Source organism: Microcaecilia unicolor, chromosome 6 (assembly GCF_901765095.1).
Source record: "Microcaecilia unicolor chromosome 6, aMicUni1.1, whole genome shotgun sequence".
In the NCBI taxonomy this organism is placed as follows: Eukaryota; Metazoa; Chordata; class Amphibia; order Gymnophiona; family Siphonopidae; genus Microcaecilia; species Microcaecilia unicolor.
In genome coordinates this window covers 237,001,540-237,026,773 of record NC_044036.1, presented here as the reverse complement: position 1 = coordinate 237,026,773, position 25,234 = coordinate 237,001,540, and the positions used below count along the sequence as shown (strand labels likewise).

The 25,234-nt window shown below is 48.0% G+C and overlaps 1 protein-coding gene across 1 annotated transcript in view; it reads right to left on the bottom strand.

The window, feature by feature from the left end:
• The window catches only part of EXD3 (exonuclease 3'-5' domain containing 3), a 719,658-nt gene that overhangs the window by 312,319 nt on the left and 382,105 nt on the right, over window positions 1-25,234 (bottom strand). Inside the window, exons 10-11 of the mRNA XM_030206809.1 lie at window positions 5,207-5,280; window positions 4,321-4,359 (exon numbers count right to left, since the gene is read on the bottom strand). Of these exons, the coding sequence (XP_030062669.1) occupies window positions 4,321-4,359; window positions 5,207-5,280 (113 nt within the window). The remainder of the gene's footprint in view (window positions 1-4,320; window positions 4,360-5,206; window positions 5,281-25,234) is intronic.

Here is a 25,234-nt window from a genome sequence, read left to right as displayed (position 1 = left end):
GCCTGCTTGTCCTCGGAGAATACAAGCAAGCTTTGTTGAGAGTAGATTTCTCAAAATGTTGAGATGCTTATTTTAATAAATATTTTAAAATTTGTCAGTAAGAACTTTTGAATTGCTTACTTCTATTTTGATAGAGCCCTTTTTTGTGCTTGGTTACTATATTATTTGATCTCTTTATATTTCCTATTATAGTTTGTAGATACAATAGGGCTAAATTTAAAACTCTATGTCTGATCTTCAAGGCCCTGAAAGGAAATGGCCCTGAGTACCTGAAAAATAGGATGATCCTCCACACACCGCCAAGGACACTAAGATCCTCCCAAGGACTTAACCACACCCTCTCCAAAAGACATTACACGATGTGATACCTGCAAGCGAGCCTTCTCAAGAGTAGCCCCCACACTCTGGAATGCACTGCCTGAAAGGCTGCGCTTTCTCTACTTCAGAAAGCAGGTGAAAGCTTGGCTCTTCAACCAGGTCTTTACTGGAAGAAGTAACTAACTCGTTAGTCTCACTCACACACACACACAAGGAGTACTCAGGCTTCAAATACTGCAGTAGGACATGTTTATCCACTCCTACCCTTGCTGAGATAACATTTAACCATTTCTCTGACCTCATGTGCAACTTTCTTCAAATCAATCACCTTAGAGTTAGAAAACTCTTCCTACTTTCTTACCCTTCTATATGTTACATCTTTGCTTTACCCTTCGCTATCACTTATGTTTCATTACGTATTGTGTTGACATTGTAAATAGTATACTATGCCATACTTTGTATTGTTTTTGAATATTTTTACTGCTGTAATTGTCTATTGCTCATGTTTGATCTGTTCTTACTGTACACCGCCTTGAGTGAATTCCTTCAAAAAGGCGGTAAATAAATCCTAATAAATAAATAAATAGGCCTTCCTCTGGCCAGCCCTGGGGTCCTTTCTTCTGATGAGACTTCCTTTTGCTGAGGAGGGAAAGCCTCAGGATGGCCAGAGAAAGGCCTGTTCTAAAAGCTGCTGGCAATGCAAAGTTTGAAAAAAATCCGAGTGGAGAGGAAAAAGACCCTAGGGGTGTGTGGAGGAAGGTAGGAGAGGAGATTAGATCTGAGGAAGAGAGGAGACAGGCTGCAGATACGTGGAAGGGAAGCGGGGAAACAGACTGCACACCTGTGGGAGAGAAGGGAAAAGGGGAGACAGGCTGCACACGTGTGGGAGGGAAGAGAAAAGGGAAGACAGGCTGCACACGTGTGGGAGGGAAGAGAAAAGGGAAGACAGGCTGCACACGTGTGGGAGGGAAGAGAAAAGGGGGAGACAGAATGCATATGTGTGGGAGGGAAGGGAAAAGGGGAGACAAGCAGCCCATGTGTAGGAGGGGAGGGAAGAGAAAAGGGGAGACAGGCTGTACATCTGTGGGAGGAGAGACAGACAACACATGTGTGCGAGGGAAGAGAAAAGGACATGGGACTTGATATACCACCTTTCTGAGGGTTTTTTTTTGCAACTACATTCAAAGCAGTTTACATATATTCAGGTACTTATTTTGTACCAGGGGCAATGGAGGGTTAAGTGACTTGCCCAGAGTCACAAGGAGCTGCAGTGGGAATCGAACTCAGTTCCCCAGGATCAAAGTCCACTGCACTAACCACTAGGCTACTCCTCCACTCCAGAGACAGGCTGCACATGTGTGGGAGGGAAGAGAAAAGGGGAGACAGGCTGCACATATGTAGAAGGGAAGAGAAAAGAGGAGATAGACTGCACATAAGTGGAAGAGAGAGGGAAAACAAGATATTGAGAAAGAGGCAGAGAAAATGAAGAAAGCTGAATGTGAAAGATCAGAACCAAACAGACATAGGGCAGGAGGCTAGAAAAGAAATTGCAAATAGAAATGAGGCCATGCAAACAGAGTTAAGAGCACAAACAGAGAAAAGCAGAGCCAAAGATTGGGAACAAGATTATTGGAATAATAAAATCACCAGGCTACAAAGGTAGGATAAATGATTTTATTGTCAGCTTAGCGATTGAATTATATTGATGTTGAGAATTTTCATCTGTTGGCTTTATGTGCACTGTACAGGAGGACATATTCTATTTCTCTAGTGTTGCATAACATGCAGGGTCTGGTATCTCTGCTTTCAGTTTTTGTCTGCATGTTTTTTGTGGTTCCATATTTTGTATCTCATTGCATCTGCAACTAAGGTGACGGATTCTGCTGGCAGGTGGTGTCTGTGTCCATCTTGTTCCAGTTTCCTAGTAGCAGGTATATTGGTGTTTTAATGTACTTCAGTAGAATCTAATATAATAATTTGTACCTTCAAAGTTCCAATGGCTGGCTGGCTGGCTGGGTTCGTAACATCCTGACGTCAGGCAGCCTCCAGCGTTCCATTCCCTCTCACTGTCCCGCCCTTGCATCAAGACGTAATGATGTCAGAGGGTGGAACAGTGAGAGGGAAGGGAACGCTGGAGGTGAGCTGACGTCAGGAGGTTACGAATACAAGCAAGAGAAGTGAAGGCAACAGAACGCTGGACATGGATGGGAGGACAGAATCGAGGGACATCGAGGGGAGGGGAGGGCAGCGGAGAATCGACATGGATGGGAGGAGAGGAGAGAAACACAGGACATGGATGGGAGGGCAGGGAACGGCACATGAGAATCGCTTGACGTGGAGGGGATGGGAGGTGGTGAGAATCGCGGGACACAGAAGGGAGGGCAGGGCAGAGGAGAATCGCAGGACACGGAGGGGACGGCAGGGCAGAGGAGAATCACTGCACATGGAGGGGAGGTCAGAATCGCTGGACATGGAGGGGAGGGGAGGGGAGAGAGGAGAAATCGCTTTGATGAGAGCCTTAAAAACAATCACCATTACAAGATAGCCTTTCTAGTGCCCGTTTCATTTGTTTGAGAAACGGGCCTTTTGTACTAGTAATTAAATAAAATAACTACTTCTGAAGGCTACAGAAATGGGTGGGGATGGAGAAGATTACTTGTGGGGATGGAATGGATCTTTGTGGAGAAAGGCAAGTATGGGTTAGATTCCAGTGGTGTGCCTTGACAATTTTTGCACCTTGTGTGTTGTGAGATGAAAGAGGTTGAAAATCACTGATCTAAAGGCTATTATGGAAGATGTAGACTTTGATTTAGTGGTAGTCACGAAGATGTAGTTCATGGAGAACCACAATTGGGATATGGTTAGACTAGGCAATAATCTATTCGGGAAGGACAGGGTAGGAAGAAAGGGAGGTGGAACAGGTAATATTAAAGTAACAGAATCCTGTAATTCTGTTGCTTTAATATTACCAGGGAAGGAAGAGGCACTAGAAAAAGGGGATGGAAAATCTATTTACACTGGTGTGATATATATGCCTCCTTCCCAAACAGAAGAAGCGTATAGAAATTTAATCCAAGACACTCACATTATAACTATGAAAGGGAAAATACTCTTAGGGAAATACTCATAATAGGTCATTTCAAATATGCTGAATGTTGCTTAAGGCACCTCTGTTGTGGGGTCATCTAGAAGTAGGGAGATCCTGGATTCTCTACAGGGATACCTATTCCAGCAGTTGGTAATGGAACTCACATAGGATGAGGCCATAGCAAACCTAGGGTTTATAAATGAGGAGAGTGTTTCTGAAGTTATAGTAGGTGATCATCTGGTAACCAATATCTTAAGACACACACGGAGAGGGTTTATTAAAAAAATTAAGATTCTAGACTTAAAAAAATACTTTGTCAAGATAGGGGTGGAGTAGTCTAATGGTTAGTGCAGCATGCTTTGATCTTAGCAAACTGGGTTCAATTCCCACTGCAGCTCCTTGTGACCTTGGGCAAGTCACATAACCCTCCATTGCTCCAAGGTACAAAAACTTAGATTGTGAGCTCTCTAGGGACAGAGAAACTACCTGCATATAATGCAGCACTATAGAAATGATTGTAATAATAGTAGTATAGTATAAGAATACCTCAGGGAGTTGTTAGCTGAATGGAAATATCTGGGGGAAGTAGAAAAGTAGTAAGAAAAACTGAAAGGAGTTATTTTAGGGGCTACAAAACTTTTTGTAAGGAAAGTAAATAAAAATAAGAGGCAAAGAAATTGTCCTCTGCTGGAGCCAAGAACTAGGGCTACTTCCTAAACCCTGCAACTCTGGCACTGTTGCTCATGTAATGTCTGAGACTTCCTCCATCAAGGGCTGGAGTAACAACCTCCCAGCACCTGGGTGACTCAAGTGGCAGCATCCTGGGCTAGGAACCAACTCAGGTCTTCTGCATGTCAGTATGCAAACATTAACACTGAACTACCAATTGACCCCACTATGAATGTCAGACTCACCTGAATATGGTCAGTCCAGTTCTCTCTTGTCATACTTTTCTAAACAAACATATACACAAAAAAACAACAGTCACCATAAATCCTGAAAGTTAAATCAACACATTTTCATTACACTCACCAGCAAACTAACAAATCTAAAGGATGCATTCTCACCAGAGTTATGTATCTGAGAGTGGCATTCATTTCAATAACTAATTTTGCATTTTTTTTTGTTACATTTGTACCCCGCGCTTTCCCACTCATGGCAGGCTCAATGCGGCGGGCCAAAGTAACCCCCTTAACGTGAACTAATTCAGGTTATAAAAAGCACAGCAATGGTTTAGGAAGCAAATAACCTGTTAGAATGCTCAGCAGTGGCTCAGTGTATCCCTTAAATATGTCAGAAACCATCAGAAATAAATCCCCCTCCCCCCCCCCAAAAAAAATAACCCATCATATTTGACTATGCAAAGTCCCCAACTGCCAAATTCCAAATAGCACCTCAATTTGTTCTGTGATTTGTCTGCTGAAATGAGACAGACAAGACAGATGAGCATAATCTACCTATTAGGCATGTACACTTTCACTCTGAAAACAAATGTCTAAAAATAAAATAAACTCCATACCAATATTTTTAACTGTTATTCCCTATCCTTTTCCTCCTGTTCTTTTGGGCTTTGGGCTCATTCAGATCAAATCTCTGTTTGGTAATGGTACTATGAGCCATGTATTTTTTCACCCAAATACCCTCCCCCCCTCTCCCTCGCATCTAGCCCAAAAACAGTACAATCCTCAACTTAAGATGAAAGGCTTTGGCTCACTATAGAATCTCTTATGTGTTTACTCTAAGTCTGGCCAGTAGGTGTTGCTGCTGATTCAAGAGTAACTTAGAAAAGGAAATTCGTACCTCTATAAATCTCTTATAGAAAAGGTACTTCAGAGTCCCAAGATGGCGTTGGTTAATTATATTTGGGCAGAGAGCTGAGAAAGAAAGAACAGGCTGTTTTTCACAACAACAGTAGCAGTCCCTCATAAGTTCATCAAATGAACCAACAAGATCCTCTTCAATATTCTATTCACTCAGACACTTAGTTCTGAGATTTACCACAGTCTTCCCTGTCAAATATAAGAACATAAGAGTAGCCATACTGGGTCAGACCAATGGTCCATCTAGCCCAGTATCCTGTTTTCAAAACAGTGGCCAAGTCAGGTCACAAGTACCTGGCAGAAACCCAAATCGTGGCAACACGCCATTCTACAAATCCCAGTGCAAGCAGTTGCTTCCCATGTCTGTCTCAATAACTATGGACTTTTCCTCCAGGAATTTGTCCAAACCTTTTTTAAACCCAGATACGCTAACCACTGTTACCACATCCTCCGGCAAAGAGTTCCAGAACTTAACTATTTGTTGAGTGAAAACATATTTCCTCCTATTTGTTGTAAAAGTATTTCCATGTAACTTCCTTGAGTGTCCCCTAGTCTTTGTACTTTTGGAACGAGTGAAAAATGTAGTTACTTCTACTCGATCTACACCGATTGCTCCAATCCTCTACAAGCAGCAATCAGCAATGCCTCCCCCCAGTTCTATTTCTTTGTGCCTTTACATTAAACTAACCCATTTCACTGTGCCCCCTCCTTATCATAGAACAGTGAATAGGTGTGCAACAAGTCTCACAGATCTGTACCAAGCACAGAACTAGACTGAGACCACAAGTTTGTTTCACATTGGCCACCATTCATCCAATACCTAAAAGAAGCAACATTTATAATCATAATAGCAGTGAAATCATTTATACTGGGCCTCCAGGATGGTAGCGGGACCTAAATGGAGGAACCCTCTTTAAATTTCAAGGAGCATAGAGAGGCTGGATTTAACCAGGGAAGGGCCCTGGGCATTAGGTTAAATACTGGTCTTGTAAGAAACAAATGGGTCAATATTCAGCCCTCGGCGGTATTCCTGGATATTCAAAGCTGGGACCTGTGCGGGCTTCAACTTTGAATATCTGGCTACTTTTAAGCAGGCTAACACACATCCACCTAAGTCGATATTCATCACTTAAGCGGCCATGGTTTATCGCATAAAAATAGAGTTTTATGTGGTCCAATTTATGCAGTAAACCTGGCCGCTTAAGGGCTGAATATCAGCTCTTAAGCAGCCAAGTGCTGACTCCACTCCCCAGAATGCCCCCAACTTAGCCAGCTTTGTGATCAGCGCTAACCACAATATTCAGCAGCACTTAGCACTTAGAGACTAGCCCTGATCAAGTGATTTAACCAGTCAGCAGCCAGCTATACTGCTTTGAAAAACAGGCCCAAAGTTGAAGATAGCAAAGGTCTGAAATAGCCCACTAGCAGTGGTGTTGGAGGCCTTCACTGTAACAGATTCTGGGCATGGAAAGGCAAGAAGTAAATATAAACAAATAAATTCCCATGCTCACCTCCCCCCCTCTAGATAAGAGGAAAAGGAATATGAGGCATTCCAGGGGCACAGCTACACTTTAGGCTCCTGCATATAGGTACCCCAAGCTGAGGCGTAACTAGGGTTACCATTTTTTCTCCTCATAAAAAGAGGACACTTGTCCCGCCCCTTTCACGTCCCCTGCCCCACCCCTTTCACGCACTCGCCCTGCCCCTGATGCATATTCCCCTCCCCCGGTCACCCCCTCCTCCCCCATCACCTTCCCTCCCCCATCATCTCCACTCCCCCCCCCCCCCCTTACTCTACTATTCCTGGTGGTCTAGAGCTACCTCTTCGGGGCAGGAAAGAGCCCCCTCTTTCCTGCCCGGAGCGCTGCTGCCAGTTGCCCTGCATCCTGTGAGTCCGGCTCTCGGCGTTTCAAAATGGACGCCGAGAGTTGAAGTCTCGCGAGGCTGCTTCAACTCTCGGCGGCCATTTTGAAACGCCGAGAGCCGGACTCACAGTATGCAGGGCAGCTAGCAGCAGCGCTCCAGGCAGGAAAGAGGGGGCTCTTTCCTGCCCCGAAGACGAAGAGGTACATCTAGACCACCAGGGATAGTAGAGTAGAGTAGGGGAGAGGAGTCCCGCGCCCGCCAGCCAGCCCGCTTGTCCAGAAATCCAGACAAACGGGCAGGCTGGCCAAATCCATCCGGACGCCTGGTCATGTCCTCAAAAAGAGGACATGACCGGGTAAATCCGGACGTATGGTAACCCTAGGCGTAACTACTATTGGGACTGGTGGGTAGGGGCCTACACATGGGCTCAGGCCCACTCAGCAGTAGCGTACCTCATTGGTGTTGCTGGCAGGGATCCTCAAGCCCCAAGCAGCAGAAGACATCCTCTGTGGAGCCCCCGGGCCATCTGATCAGCAGGAAAGTCAGTGGCACGCTTCCAGCAATCCCCCCCCCCCCCCAAATGCACACACATATGTGCTCAGTTCATGCACCTGAAATGAGCATGCGTAGACAATTTTAAAGGAGCCTATTTCTGCAGGTAAAACAGTTTTTTCCTGTGCATATGGCTTTAAAAATTGGCCTCCAAGAGACTTAAAAAATTGGCATGTATAGTTTCCTCATTCTCTTCACATCTCCATTAACCACTTCCCTCATTCCTTCTTATAGCTCCCCATTGTCACAAAAAAATGGTACTTTTCAGGTGTTACAGACGGATATGTGTTCCTAGATCCTCCTATCACAGCTGACCTCTCTTGCTCATCTTTCCTTCTACACATGTAGTAGTGAATTGGTGTTTACAAGGAAAGGCACTGGGAACTTTGAGGGAGTGCTGTGACGCTTCAGTACTATCAAGTACAGGAAGCAGAATTGCATTGGACTAAGAGCAGGATCCAGTGGTAAGGGGAATTTGAGAAAAGGAAATTGTGATAAGAAAGCAAGGGATTGAAATAGAAAGAGTACGTCCAAGGTTTTCTGGCAGAAAGCACAATAATACATGATAGCTCATGAGAATGTTTCTAATTCGTTGCATATAAAACTAGCCTACTGTTGTGCCTAATACGCACAGGAAATCGAATCATCAGTTTGCTCTCTGCTGACCCAGTGTGACTACCTTAATGACTTCGTTAAATCTCATTACAGTGGCACAGCACTCTAATTCCCAATAATCATTACACACAAAGCTGTCATTTTACATGGCACCGTTGCCCATGTGAAAATCAGTAAGAAAATAGTAAGGGCCTGATATTCAGCAGCAATGAGCATTTTGCTGACCACTATCAGCATTATACACGGAAATTCAATGTCGGCCGATGTCCAGACTCTGGCATTGAATTTCCAGGTTTACAGACCCAGCAAAAATATTGCCGGTGAAGTGTAATAATCAGCACTTAATCCGCTAAGTGAAGATACAAACCTATAGCAGGTATTCTCCGATTGTTCTCACAATTGGGTAGACGTCTGCGGCGGCCCAGGAAACCAGCAAAATTTTGCAAGCAAAATAAAAATCTTTCGAAAACATTCCGGCGCATGGGCAGAGCACACCGCACATGCGCGAACGGCTTCCTGCCCGCAGCACGAGCATGTCATCCTCAGTTTAATAAAAAGCAACCAGAGAACTAGAACAACTCCAAAGGGGAGGAGGGTGGGTTTGTGAGAACAATCAGCCTGCTGTCCTCGGAGAATAACTGCTACAGGTTTGTATCTTCACTTTCTCTGAGAACAACCAGGCTGCTTGTTCTCACGATTGGGGTATCCCTAGCACCCAAGCTCACTCAAAACAATGAAAGAAAGGTCAATTGGGCCTCGCAACGGCGAGGACATAACATAGACTGACCTGAAAAGAAACACAACTAAGTCAGAGTGCAGCCTGGAATAGAACAGAAATGGGCCTAGGAGGGTGGAGTTGGATTCTAAACCCCAAACAGATTCTGCAGCACCGACTACCCAAACCAACTATCGCGTCGGGTATCCTGCTGAAGGCAGTAGTGAGATGTGAATGTGTGGACTGATGACCACGTTGCAGCCTTGCAAATCTCTTCAATAGAAGCTGACTTCAAGTGAGCCACTGACGCAGCCATGGCTCTGACAGTGGCGTAGCCACAGGTGGGCCTGGGTGGGCCAGGGCCCACCCACTTAGGGCTCAGGCCCACCCAACAATAGCACATATTTAGTAGTAGCTGCTGAGGATCCCAAGCTCTGCCAGCTGAAGGCTTCCCCCGATGGTAACAAAAACGCTACTCTCCACGATACCGGCACCTGCACATGCTCAGTTTTCAGCGCATGCCTGCTGCAGACTGCCAAGGTGGAAAGAAGCATTTTCCCGCCAGCTGAGATTTTTTTTTGGTGGTGGGGTGGGGGAGAACACTTGGTGCCCACCTAGTTCTTGCCTAGGCCCACCCAAAATCTGTTTTCTGGCTACGCCCTTGCCGTGACTTGGCCCTCTAGAGTCAGCCCAGCTTGGGCATAAGTAAAGGATATGCAATCCGCTAGCCAATTAGAGATTGTGGGTTTTCCGATGGTAACTCATCTCCTGTTGGGATCAAAAGAGACAAACAACTGGGTGGACTGTCAATAGGGCTTTGTCCGCTCCACGTAAAAGGCCAATGCTCTCTTACAGTCCAAGGTGTGCAACTTGTCTTCACCAGGGCGGGTATGTGGATGGGGAAAAAAATGTTGGCAAGACAATTGACTGGTTCAGATGGAACTCCACCACCACCTTCGGCAAGAACTTAGGGTGAGTGCGGAGGACTACTCTGTTACGATGAAACTTGATATAAGGTGCATGCACTACCAAGGCTTGAAGCTCACTGACTCTACGAGCTGAAGTAACAGCCACCAAGAAAATGATCTTCCAGGTCAAGTACTTCAGATGGCAGGAATTCAGTGGCTCAAAAGGAGCTTTCATCAGCTGGGTGAGAACGACGTTGAGATCCCAAGACACTGGTGGAGGTCGCTCTGACAAAAGCAAACCTCTCATGAACCGAACTAAAGGCTGTCCAGAGACAGGCTTACCCTCTACACGCTGATGATAAGCACTAATTGCACTAAGGTGAACTCTTACGGAGTTGGTCTTGAGACCAGACTCTGGTAAGTGTAGAAGGTATTCAAGAAGGGTCTGTGCAGGACAAGAAAAAGGATCTAGGGCCTTGCTGTCACACCAGACGGCAAACCTCCTCCATTTGAAATAACTCTTTTTTGTGGAATTTTTCCTGGAAGCAAGCAAGACTAAGGAGATACCCTCTGGAAGACCTAAAGAGGCAATTTCTAAGCTCTCAACATCCAGGCCGTGAGAGCCAGGGACTGGAGGTTGGGATGTAGAAGCGACCCCTCGTTCTGGGTAATGAGGGTCGGAAAACATTCCAATCTTCACGGTTCTTCGGAGAACAACTCCAGAAGAAGAGGGAACCAGATCTGACGAGGCCAGACGGGAGCAACCAGGATCATTGTTCCGCGGTCTTGCTTGAGTTTCAGCAAAGTCTTCCCTACTAGAGGTATGGGAAGATACACATACAGAAGGCCTGTCCCCCAATGTCCCCCAATGCAGAAGAAAGGCATCTGATGCTAGTCTGTCGTGGGCCTAAAGTCTGGAACAGAATTGAGGGACTTTGTGACAGGGGTGTAGACAGACACCCAATTTTGGGTGGGCCTGGGCCCAAGATGGGTGGGCAGAAGAACCCCACCCCATCCCATCCCATAGGTGATTTGGTCTCTCCTCTCACCTGCATGCTATATGGTCTCTCAAATATCCCCCCTCTCCTGCACACCTTTTAAATTTCAGATTTTCATCAGCAGTGAGGAGCAACTAATACACACTACTCATGTAGGCCCCACATCCTTCCCACTGATGCAGGTTCCTGTTTCCGCATAGGCGGGAATACATCAGACGGAAGGCTGTGGGGCCGATGTAAGCAATATGTATCAGTCGCTGCTTAAGATCTGCTATTTATAAGGTATGCAGGAGGGACAGTTGTTGGGAGTTTTCAGCTTGGGAATCTCTGCTGGCCATATCATAGGTGTGCGGCTACTGGTGGGCATGAGCTCAAAGTGGGTGGGCCTGGGCACACCCAAGCCCACCCTTGGCTACGCCACTGCTTTGTGATTGATCTGAGTGGCAAAAAGATCCACCGAGGGGGTGCCCCACGCTCGGAAAATCTTGTGGACAACGCCCATGTTTAGCGACCACTCGTGAGGTTGCATGATCTTGCTCAACCTGTCGGCCAGACTGTTTTTTATGCCTCCCAGATACGTGGCTTGGAGAAACATGCCGTGATGGCACACCCAAAGCCACATAAGGATGGCTTCCTGACACAGAGTGCGAGTTCCAGTGCCCCCCTGCTTGTTGGTGTAATACATAGCAACCTGATTGTCTGTCTGAATTAGAATGATTTGGTTGGACAGCCGATCTCTGAAAGCCTTGAGAGCGTTCCAGATCGCTCGTAATTCCAGGAGGTTGATATGAATACCCTTTTCCGGAAAAGACCAAGCTCCTTGAGTGTGAAGTCCATCTACATGGGCTCCCCACCCTAGGAGGGATGCATCCGTCATCAACACTTTTTGTGGTTGAGGAATTTGGAAAGGATGTCTCAAGGTCAAATTGGATCGAATGGTCCACCACTGAAGGGAACTGCAAAAGTCGGTGGAGAAATGGATCACATCCTCTAGATCCCCTGTGGCCTGACACCACTGGGAAGCTAGGGTCCATTGAGCTGATCTCATTTGTAGACGTGCCATGGGAGCTACATGAACTGTGGAGGCCATGTGTCCTGAGAGTCTCAACATCTGCCGAGCTGTGATCTGTTGAGACGCTAGAGCCATGGACACGAGGGCCAGGAGATTGTCTGCCCTTGTCTGGGGAAGATAAGCTTGAGACATCCGAGTGTCCAACAGAGCTCCAATGAACTCCAATTTTTGAACCAGGACAAGATGGGACTTGGGATAATTGATCACGAACCCCAGTAGCTCTAGCACTCAGTCATCGGCATGGACTGTAGAGCGCCTGCCTCCGAGGTGCTCTTCAATCATCAAGATAAGTGAATATATGCACTCCCAGCCTGCGAAGCGATGCTGCGACAACTGCCAGGCACTTTGTGAAAACCCTGGGCGCAGACGTGAGACAAAAGGGCAGCACACAGTACTGAAAGTACCGAATTCCCAACCGAAATCGAAGATACTTCCTGTGAGCTGGGAGTATCAAGATGTGGGTATAGGCATCCTTTAAGTCCAGAGAGCATAGCCAATCGTTTTCCTGAATCATGGGAAGAAGAGTGCCAAGGGAAACCATCCTGAACTTTTCTCGAACTAGGAATTTGTTCAGGGCCCTTAGGTCTAGGATGGGACGCATCCCCCATGTTTTCTTTTGCACAAGGAAGTACCTGGAATAGAATCCCAGCCTTTCCTCCCCTGGTGGAACGGGTTCGACCGCACTGGCCTTTAGAAGGGTGGAGAGTTCCTCTGCAAGTACCTGCTTGTGCTGGGAGCTGTAGGACTGAGCTCCCGGTGGGCAATTTGGAGGCTTGGAGTCCAGACTGAGAGTGTATCCTAAGTGGACAATTTGAAGAACCCACCAGTCGGAGGTTATAAGAGGCCACCTTTGGTGAAAAAATATTAACCTCCCCCCAACCGGTAAGTCATCCGGAACAGACACTTGCACTGTGGCTATGCTACACTGGAGCCAGTCAAAAGCCCGTCCCTTGCTTTTGATGGGGAGCCGCTGGGAATGAGCCTGGGTAGTGTTTTTATTCTTCCTTTCTATCCCAGGAAGAATTGCCCCTCTCCCACAATGGACATATGTCCAAATGGACGAGGGGAGTCTCCCAGAAGGCTTAAAATATATTCCTCTAACATGACCTCTTTCATCTGATATCCGTGAATATCAGTAGATGAGTAAGGGTCCTACCCATAACTAATTTAGGCTCAGGAGGTTAAGCATCCTGCTAGTCATTAGTTAAGAAGGAGAGAAGACAGATAGCAAGGGTAATTACCTTTATTATATCTTACCACAATAACACAGTAGGATCAGGAATACAAGCAGATAGGTGGACGGCCGGACAGCACTTCGTGTAGCAAGTCAGAAGGTCTTCTGGCACGCCCAAAATCTACCCACCTTATATATTCTCATATCTCCATTCTAAGTAATAGGGCCCATAATCTACCATGTTAAGTTGTTTATCCCAAGCTAGCTGACCACAATCTTGCCCAATTGCAAAGTTGACACCCCTTTTTCTTAATCATTTCCTTGCACTTGGCATGATGCATTCATTTCTCAACTTGTTTTTCTAACTTAGATTAGAGAAAAGTCCACTTTGTAACTGATAGTTTCCATTTTAATTCTCTAATCTTCCATTTTGTTTCATTTTTTTCCTTGACCTAACTTTCCAATTTAAGTCATTCAGGACTTTTCCTAAGCTTGACAACTACACCTGGTTTTACCATCAGGCCTCTATCTATGCTAACAACTAGGCCATACGTTTCCAGTAAGCTCCCAGTTATGTCAGCCATCAGATTTCTGACTCAGCCAAGGTTTGTAATAGCCTGAGCTCTATGACTGGACCAGCCACCATTCCAGTGGGGGGGGGGGGGGGGGTCTCTGGCTGTACCATAATTATACAGTAGGCTGTCGAGAAGCAGGAGTGTACCTACACCTATTATAGGAATAGGGAGCACTCCTCTTCCCTCCAAAAAACCTCCTAGATGAGGAGGTGGTAGCAGAAGATGCCCGGCGGGAGAGAGAATCCATATCATCATTGTGTTTTTGATCTGAACGACCACATCCTCTACATTTTCACCAAAAAGGTTATCCCCCTGGCAAGGAACATTACTACTACTACTACTTACCATTTCTAAAGTGCTACTAGACGTACGCAGCGCTGTACACTTGAACATGAAGAGACAGTCCCTGCTCGACAGAGCTTACAATCTAATTAGGACAAACAGGACAAACAAGAGATAAGGGAATATTAAAGTGAGGATGATAAAATAAGGGTCCTGAACAAGTGAATAAGGGTTAGGAGTTAAAAGCAGCATCAAAAAGGTAGGCTTTTAGCTTAGATTTGAAGACGTACCGGCTCAGGAAGTCTATTCCAGTCATACGGTGCAGCAAGATAAAAGGAACAGAGTATGGAGTTAGCAGTGGAGGAGAAGGGTGCAGATAAGAGAGATTTACCCAGTTAACGGAGTTCCCAGGAAGGCATGTAGGGAGAGATGAGAGTGAAGAAGTACTGAGGAGCTGCAGAGTGAATGCACTTATAGGTCAATAAGAGGAGTTTGAACTGTATGCGGAAACAGATAGGAAGCCAGTGAAGTGACTTGAGGAGAGGGCTAATATGAGCATAATGACACTGGCGGAATATTAGTCGTGCAGCAGAATTTTGATGGGTGGAGTAGGATCAGAGGGGACCCCATAGGACTCTTCTTCAGAAAAGTATCTGGGATTTTCCTCATCCTCCCACGAGCGCTCATCCCCGGTATCGGACAAAAGCTCTCTAAGAGCAGCCTGAACCCGAGCCTGTCTCGATGTGGAGGAACGACGACCTCGAGGGGGATGTCAAGAAGTTGACCCCTGCCTGGACTGCGGCAAAGCTTCCTCCGCCGACGTCGAAGGAGAGTCGACCCGGGTGGCAGCCGACTCCGGAAGTCGGGGACCTCACCACAGGTAAAGGACCAGATGCCGCTTCAACAGACGGTGCAGAAGGCGTAAGCACCCCTGGCACCGAAGTAGACTGGCACAGCAATCCCTCCAGAAGTTCTGGAAGAAGGTACCGATGCCGATGTCGAAGGACCTGACCAATCCGCAAAAAGGTTTTTACGTTGAGCCTCCCAAGACACTTGGGTCAATTTTTTCATCAAAGAACACAGCTTACAAGCAGCTGGTAGATGATCGGGCCCAAGGCACTGGAGACACCACGCGTGGGGGTCGATACCCGAGATGGTCCGGTTGCACCGAGTACAACGCTTGACGCGCTGGGTGTCCTTGATGACATGGACGGAAAAACGGCAGCTTCGAAATTAAAGGACGCGATTGTGTCAATCAAAAAGGCACAAAAAGGGAAAACAAATCCTGGCCGCGGCGAAATGAAAAGAAACTTAAACTTAGTGGCAAAAACTAATGAAAATAAGGGAACTACTAGAAGTTTTTTTTTTAAATTTTGTTGAAACGAACAGAAAGTAGAAAAAAGACGCGGTAACGGACCAAAGACTGTCTCCTGGGCCTAGAAAGGAACACAGCGAAAAAGTGTGTCACCTCAGACGTGGGAAAAAAGAAAACTGAGGATGACATGCTCGTGCTGCGGGCGGGAAGCCGTTCGCCCATGCGCGGTGCGCTCTGCCCGAGCGCCAGAGCATTCTCAAAAGATTTTTATTTTGCTTGCAAAGTTTTGCCGGTTTCCTGGGCCGCCGCGGACGTCGACCCAATTGTGAGAACAAGCAGCCTGCTTGTCCTCAGAGAATGGTGAATTACACAAAGATAGGACTGACTTTTATATAGTTCAAGTTATGCGGTTACCTTGGCTGGTTAAGTGCTGAATACTGGCTAAGTACTGAAACCACCCCCAGAACACTCCCAAAATACCTGGACATTTTCAGAGGCACTATCCAGCCGGAATGGACTGGAATCAGCTGCAAACGTCCTAGAGACGAATTTGCAAAGCCACCGGAGAACTCGGGTGGCAGATGCTATGACCGCAGCATATACCTAGGCCCCGATGTTCCTAAAGATCAGCGCCAAAACAGAAACCAACCATCGCGTAGCAGACGACCAACCTGCCAAAAGCGCCACTATCAGCACACACCTCCCTATCAGAAGTCGGCCCGGAAGGGGCCCGAATTATTGATTCGGCTGCTGGACGATCCAAGCCCGGTCACACCACCCACACTCACCCAGCCAGCTGCCCGACGTGATCCCTGGTGGAGGCGATCACTTGCCGATCAGTTTGGAGCGCAAGTCGAGCAGAGGTGCCAGGCCAGGACACCGTCACCTCCAGCAGGAAGACAGACACCCGAACGTCACCCACGCGAAGCCTAAGAAGCGTTGTCCAGAGATCAAACTGCCCCCTCGCGACGCCAACCATGCGGAGAGACGCTGAACACTGACTCTCGAGCTGCCCTATCGAAGAAAGAATCGATCTCCCAACCCGCCTGCCTGCTTACATCGTAGATTTCTTCCCTCTTGCTAGATATGGTAAAATTATGTATAATCATACCTGATAATTTTCTTTCCATTAATCATAGCTGATCAATTCATAGACTGGTGGGTTGTGTCCATCTACCAGCAGGTGGAGATAGAGAGCAAACTTTTGCCTCCCTATATGTGGTCATGTGCTGCCGGAAACTCCTCAGTATGTCGATATCAAAGCTCCATCCGCAGGACTCAGCACTTAGAGAATTACACCCACGAAGGGACACTCTGCCCAGCTCACCACCGCCGAAACGGGGGAGGGGAATTAACCCAGCTCATCCCCACACAAGTGGGGGAGGGGAATCCGTCCAGCTCATCCCCGCGGAGCGGGGGAGGGACACCACACCCGCCGATGCGGGGGGATCTGGCTTATCCTGCAACCGCAACCGCGGGAGGAGCTGACTGACCCTAACACCGCCGAAGCGGGAGGGGTACAAAACTGCCCTACAGCCGCACGAAGCGGGAGGGAGTGCCGGCAGAATTTTAAGTCTCAATCCAGCCCCGTAAAACGGAGGGGAGAGGAATGCAGCAGCTCACTGTAACACAAACTCGTCTTAACTCTTGAAGAATCCAAGTGAAAAAACTTGAACACGAAGTCTTTCTGAAGTAACTGAAGACTGAACTTGAACCTGAAATGCAACCAGAATAAAAACAGTACAGATATCTGGGAGGGGCTATGGATTGATCAGATATGATTAATGGAAAGAAAATTATCAGGTATGATTATACATAATTTTACCTTCCATATCATCAAGCTGATCAATCCATAGACTGGTGGGATGTACCGAAGCAGTACTCACCCAGGGCGGGACATAGAAATCCCTGACCGCAACACTGAAGCTCCAAACCGGGCCTCCGCCCGAGCAGCCACAGTCAAGCGGTAATGCTTGGAGAATGTATGGGCCGAAGCCCAAGTTGCCGCCTTGCATATCTCTTCCAAGGAGACGGAACCGGCCTCTGCCATCGAGGCCGCCTGAGCTCTTGTGGAGTGAGCCTTCAGCTGGATAGGCGGCACCTTCCCCGCGGCCACATAAGCCGCTGCAATGGCTTCCTTGACCCATCTTGCCACTGTAGGCTTAGCAGCCTGCAGACCCCTACGAGGACCTGCATACAGGACAAACAGATGATCCGATTTCCGGAAATCATTGGTCACTTCCAAGTATCTGATGATGACTCGTCTCACATCCAGATATTTAAGAGCAGAGTACTCCTCTGGGTAGTCCTCCCTACGAAAGGAAGGGAGACAGAGCTGCTGATTCACATGGAAGCGAGAAACAATCTTGGGCAGAAAGGAAGGCACTGTGCGAATAGTCACTCCTGCCTCAGTGAACTGCAGAAAAGGCTCTCGACATGAGAGCGCCTGGAGCTCGGAAACTCTTCTGGCTGAAGTGATAGCCACCAAAAAGACTGCTTTCAACGTCAGGTCTTTCAGAGATGCCCTTGACAAGGGTTCAAACGGCGGCTTCTGCAATGCTCTTAGCACCAGGTTGAGATTCCACGCAGGCACCACTGAGTGCAGAGGAGGGCGCAGGTGATTAACTCCCTTGAGAAAGCGCACCACATCTGGCTGCGAAGCCAGGGAAGCACCCTTCAGGCGGCCCCTGAAGCAAGCCAGAGCCGCTACCTGGACTTTAAGGGAACTGAGCGACAGGCCTTTCTCCAGACCTTCTTGCAGGAACGCCAACACTGAAGAAATTGGAGCAGTGAAGGGAGAAAGTGAGCCTGCTTCACACCATGCTGCAAAGATACGCCAAACCCTGGCGTAAGCAGTAGAAGTAGAGCGTTTCCTCGCTCTCAGCATAGTGGCGATGACCTTGTCTGAGAAGCCCTTCTTCCTCAGACGCTGCCGCTCAATAGCCAGGCCGTAAGACCAAAGGGAGAGGGATCCTCCATCACCACGGGACCCTGATGTAACCGGCCCTGCTCCACTGACAGCCGCAGAGGATCGTCGACTGAGAGCCTGATCAAGTCCGCATACCAGGGACGTCTGGGCCAATCCGGACCCACCAGGATTACCCTGCCGGGATGCTTTGCCACCCGGTCTAGCACCCTGCCCAACATGGGCCAGGGCGGGAACACATAGAGGAGCTCTTGTGTCGGCCACTGTTGGAGAAGAGCATCTACTCCCAGGGATCGAGGGTCCCGTCCTCTGCTGAAAAAGCGCGGCACTTGGCAATTGGCCGATGACGCCATCAGATCTAGGCTCGGCTGGCCCCAGCGCTTCGTGATGTCCAAGAACGCCTGAGCAGATAGTTGCCACTCTCCGGGCTCCAAGGTATGGCGACTGAGAAAGTCCGCCTTGACATTCATGACTCCGGCAATGTGGGCCGCTGAAAGCTGCTCCAGGTTCGCTTCCGCCCACTGGCAAAGACTCATAGCCTCCGTGGCTAGAGGGGCGCTCTTGGTACCTCCCTGGCGGTTGATATAGGCCACAGCCGTGGCATTGTCCGACAGGACCCGTACAGGCTACAACACCAGTACCGGGATGAACTCCAATAACACCAACCGAATGGCTCTGAGTTCCAGGAGGTTGATAGACCACTTGCCTCTGCAGGAGACTAGAGCCCCTGCGCTGTCCTTCCCAAGCAGTGGGCTCCCCAGCCCATCAAAGAGGCGTCCGTCGTGACGACAATCCACTCCGGGGTCACCAGAGGCAATCCTGCAGACAACTTGTCTGTCTGCGTCCACCAGCTCAGCGCCTTGCGCACTGCTGGGTCCACGGGAAGGCGCACAGCATAATCCTCCGACATCGGAGTCCAGCGCAGCAGCAGAGATAGCTGTAGTGGTCTCATATGAGCCCTGGCCCAGGGCACTACTTCCATCGTGGCCGTCATAGAGCCCAACAGCTGCACGTAGTCCCAAGCCCGAATAGGAGAGGCTACTAGGAACTAGTCCACCTGAGCCTGAAGCTTGACAATCCGATTGTCTGGCAGGAACACTCTGCCCACTTGGGTGTCGAATCGAACTCCCAGATACTCCAGGGACTGAGTCGGGCGCAGCTGGCTCTTCTTCCAGTTGATGATCCATCCCAGGGAGCTCACAAGAGCAACTATCCATAGCTTTGCCGCACTCTGCATAAGAGGGGGCTCGGATCAACCAGTCGTCCAGATAAGGATGGACTTGTACTCCTTCCTTTAGCAGGAAGGCCGCTATGACCCCCATTACTTTGGAAAAGGTCCGCGGAGCAGTAGCCAACCCGAAAGGGAGGGCTCTGAACTGGAAGTGTCGTCTCAGGACTGTAAAACGCAGAAAGCGTTGGAGAGGAGGCCAGATGGGAATATGCAGGTACGCTTCCTTGATGTCCAAGGAAGCCAAGAACTCTCCTGCCTTCACTGCCGCTATAACAGAGCGGAGAGTCTCCATGCGAAAGTGCCTCACTTTCCAGGCCCGATTGACCCCTTTGAGGTCGAGGATAGGCCGGACAGAACCTCCTTTCTTTGGAACCACAAAGTAAATGGAGTAACGTCCCTTGCCAAACTGATTTTTTGGCACCGGAACGACCGCACCCAGGCGGATCAGGTTGTCCAAGGTCTGATGCACTGCCACAGCTTGACCGGAGACTTGCAGGGAGAGAGTACAAACCCGTCTCTTAAGGGTTGGCAGAACTCTAGCTTGTAGCCGTCTCTGATGACTTCCAGCATCCACGCGTCTGAAGTTATAGAGGTCCACTCGCCCAGAAATGAGGACAGCCGTCCTCCAATCTGCACTGGGACGTGGACCAAGGCCCCGTCATTGGGTACGAGACCCTGGGGGAGGACCGGAGGGAGCACCTCCGGGACGGCGGTCTCTGCGAAAGGAATGCTGCTTGGGGGAGAAATTCCTCTTGAAGGAAGAGGGGGCAGAGGAACCCGACTTGCCCGGGCGGTACCGACGGGCTTCCAGCAACCGTCCTCTGGAGGTACCGGGACGAGTACTAGCCCGAGCCCTGACCTCTGGTAATTTCTTGCCCTTAGACGTGCCGAGATCGGTCACGATTTTGTCCAGCTCGACCCCAAAGAGCAGCTTGCCTTTAAAAGGCAATCTAGCCAGGCGGGATTTAGAGGCGTGGTCAGCAGACCAATGTTTCAGCCAAAGCCACCGCCGCGCAGAGACTGTCTGAGCCATGCCTCTAGCTGAGGCTCTCAAGACATCATACAGCAAGTCTGCCAAATAGGCTGCCCGATTCCAGGGCCGGCCAATCAGCCCTCAAGGAAAGATCCGAGGGGGAAGCCCGCTGCACCATAGTCAGGCACGCCCTGGCCACATAGGAGCCGCAAACTGAGGCCTGCAAACTTAAAGCAGCTGCCTCAAAGGACGACCTTAAGGCCGCCTCCAATCTTCTGTCTTGGGCGTCCTTTAGGGCCGTGCCACCTTCCACCGGCAACGCCGTTTTCTTAGTCACCGCAGTGATTAAAGAATCCACGGTAGGCCACAGATAGGCCTCACGTTCACTCACAGCCAAAGGATAGAGGCGGGACATAGCCCTAGCCACTTTAAGGCTCGTTTCCGGGACATCCCATTGAGCCGCAATTAAGGTGTGCATGGCATCATGCACGTGGAAGGATCTAGGCGGGCGCTTCGTCCCCAGCATAATGGCAGAGCCAACAGGGGCTGAGGGAGAGACGTCCTCCGGAGAGGAAATCTTCAGTGTCCATGGCCTGTAAAAACAGGTTGGGCAAATCCTCTGGGCTAAAAAGCCGCGCTGCAGAGGGGTCATCCGCTCCATCCGAGCGGGGATCTATCTCCTCCAAGGAATCCGCAAAGGACCGTTGGGAGACCTCAGACACGCTGCCCTCATCTACATCGGGGGAGACAAAGTCCTCCAAGGCCTGGAAATCAACCCGAGGGCGTTTACCTCTGGGAACCTCAACCTCTTTATCAGAAGAGGGAGCAGGGGCAGCGTTTTGCATGAGGAAAGCCTGATGCAGTAGCAAAACAAACTCGGGGGAGAAACCCCCCAGACTGTGCACTTCCGCAGCCTGGGCAACAGCCCTAGACGCACTCTCAACCGGCGCTCGCAATAGCGGGGGAGAGACATGCTGCGCATCCAAAATGGCGTCCGGCGCGAAACTCCGCGAAGGAGCCGCACGGGAAGAACGGCGCTTAACTTTAGCCGCTTGTGCCGTCGCCCAAATTAAGGGCGTTCATGGCATTAATGTCTCCAACCTCAAGGGCGGCCCACGAAGAAGCCGTCCGAGCCGCGTGGCCGGCCAAGATGGCGGAGGCAAGGAGCGGGGGATGGGCGTTTATGGCGGGAAAAAACCGCCACGCCGGAGGAACGACCGGGACATTCATCGGTCACTAAACTGTCACCCATCAAGGGCGAATCAGGTTGTAAAACCCCCGCATCCCCTCTAGAAGCGCTCAGCGATCCGGGGAGCGACCCTTTGCGCCCTCGCCCTCCGACGCCATATGCCACGAGGAGAAGAATCGGGGAACCCCCTGCCCGCTATAAAAAGGTAAAATTACCTGCTTGCCGCTCCGAGCTGTAACGAACTGGTGTCCCAGTGAGTAGCTGCAATGAACGTTTAAAGAAACGTCGAATTAAACGCCTTTAAAGACGTTTAAAAATTTTTTTTTTTTTTTTTTTTTTTTTTTTAAACGGAGCCAGCGGGAGGGGGGAGAAAAGGAGGGACCTGGCACCACCAGGTTTGCACTTGCTCAAAAGAGCCCTCAACCCCAGGCCTCAACAAAACCTAAGGATTAGGCTTGGAGGCCTAGCCAGAGCTGCTGCTGTGTGTGACCACCACCTGCTGAGATAGAGAACATACTGGGGAGTTTCCGGCAGCACATGACCACATATAGGGAGGCAAAAGTTTGCTCTCTATCTCCACCTGCTGGTAGATGGACACAACCCACCAGTCTATGGATTGATCAGCTTGATGATATGGAAGGAGCCGATTAACCGGAGACCAACGAGACCAACAAAACCTGAGAACATGGCAAGTAACCCGGTTGGAAGGAAAGAAGGGCCCATCTCGGCCTAGTCTTCTAGACCCGATATCGCTCCCTGCCCATATGGCGCTACTCGTAACGACAGAGCAGGGGACCAAAGCGATCCAAGGTGAAAAGCTGTCGCCTCCAAAATTTCTCTAAGATCTGCACCGAAACTATCAGGTAGTGAACTATAATAGAATTTAAGGTCCTGGATGTTGACTATTCGCTTACTGTGCATAGGACCGCACTATACTGAACTGTAGCAGGTCTTACTGCCATGCATGCTAATTCTATGCTTTCTATGCAGCTCATTGTAGTCTAAATGTTGACTTTTCGCTCATTATGCATATGACAATATTATACTGAACTGTAGTAGGTCTCACTACTGTGCATGCTCACACTTTGCTTTCTCTACAGATTATAATCACTTACAGAATTGCAATAGAACCTACTATCTTATTTACTGTCTTGTTTGTTGACTTTATTCTCACAATGTATCTATAGCTCTATACCAAACTGTAATATGACCTACTATCTTGTTTGCGGACTCCACACTCTCAAGACACCCTATAGCATTACACCAAACTGTAATAGAACTATACTGCGGACCTGGATGCCGAACGCACCACACTGCTTCATTATTGTACTGCTTTTAGAAATATTCATTGACTTCCAACCTCCAAAAGCTTTTTAAGTGCTTCTACACATCTCACAGTACCACACTGAACTACGCTAACCACTTCCTCAGCTCCACTCTGCACTGCACCGAATAGCACTACAAATTGAAAGCACACACACTGATTCACAAAACAGACTTCATACCATATTAATTACCACTATAAAACACGGCTGAACACTAACATATACTAACGACAACATGAACATGAACAAACTACTCCTAATCATCTACTGCCTCTACCTAACGCACCACGCATTGACAACTCCTCTCACAGACAACAATTCACCCACAATGAAAACACCATGTACACATCCCATAAACAACACACCAACCCAAAAGATTAAAAAATGGTATGGAAAACTCACAATCCAAGGAAACAACCAACAGAAGGAAAAGAAGGGACAAAACAAACTCAAATATCAAGAGGATAGACAACTAATAAAAATCAACACAACCTCAACCCCAACTGAACCCCACCAACTAATACAATTAGGTTATATAAATGCCAGATCCACAATTAACAAAACTACTACAATAACAGACTGGATCACCTCAGACAATCTCGACTTTCTGTTCATAAGCGAAACATGGATCCACAACATCAAAGATCCCATAATTTTAGAACTATGCCCCCCCCCCCCCCCCGGGGTACAAAATCACCCATTGGACAAGGAATGGAAAAAGAGGAGGAGGAGGCATAGCTATAATCTATAGATCCCAATTCACCGTCACAACTACAGCCAAATCAATACTTCCCCAATTGGAAATCGCTTCAGTTAGAATCAATCACCCAAACCCACAAGATCACCTAAACCTTATCCTGTTCTATAGACCACCAGGCAACTGGCAAGACTGCCAAACAAATTTTATGGACTTCTTATCGAATATATGTGTCTCTGCCCAAAACCTTCTTATTGTAGGAGATATTAACCTCCACCTGGAGGATACTACACTAACAAACGTAGCTGAATGCAAGGACTTCCTCCAACTCTGGAAGCTCCATTGGCCAAATATACAGCCCACCCATGTCAAAGGACACGCACTAGACATCATTACACACAAATTGTCACCAGAGCTAAATATCACACTAAAAGACATAAAATGGACAGCCGTACCATGGTCTGATCATTACAAAGCAAATCTCTCCCTTCACTGGCGAACGAAAAATCCTCAACACAAACAAGAACAACTAACCTATACCACGAGAGGCAAAATAGACCCAACAACATTTTGGCAACAACTCTACAATAATGAATGGACAGCACCAACAGAATCAATCCAATTTCTTCATGACTGGGACAACAGATGCAGAATCATACTAGACCACATAGCACCACTTCAAACCAGAACCTCACATAGAAAAAATTCAATCCCATGGTTTAATGAAGAACTTAAAGAATTAAAAACACAAGTCAGAAGATTAGAACGTGCCTGGAATAAGAAAAAAGACAACTCTGCATTAAGCGATTGGAAGCAACTACAAAGAAAATACAAATACACCATCAGACAAACTAAAAGATCTTATAAAACTAAAATCGGACTGGGCTACAAAGACACACATAAACTCTTCCAACTTGTGAATACATTATTGAATACCTCCCCGGTTACCTCTAACAACACAGACACTCCATCAGCAGACAACCTTGCGAACTACTTCAAAGAAAAAATTATAAAGTTACGACTCACGATACCCATCAACACAACTGACTAAGCAAACCTCCTTGAATGCTTAGACCTAATACCAGGGGAATATCCAGCAGACCGATCATGGACTAACTTTGACATACTACCGATCGACAGCATTTCCCAATTGCTAAAAAATTATGCCAAATCACATTGCAAACTAGACATCTGCCCTAGCAATCTTATAAGGTCTACCCCTCAGCAATTCAAAACAGACTTCACGAGGCACCTGAACTACATGCTACAAAATGGTCTCTTCCCAAAAGATAAAGGAAATATCCTACTCACACCTATACCTAAAGACGCAAAGAAATCCACAAGTGACCTAACCAATTATCGTCCTGTAACATCGATCCTGCTGACATCCAAACTCATGGAAGGCGCAGTGACGAAACAAGTCACTAACCACCTAACTAAACACTCAATTCTGCATGAATCTCAATCAGGATTCAGATCAAATTGCAGCACCGAAAAAGTATTAATAACTTTAATGAATAAATTTAAACAAACGATTGCAACTGGTAACAACATACTTCTTTTGCAATTTGACATGTCTAGTGCCTTCGACATGG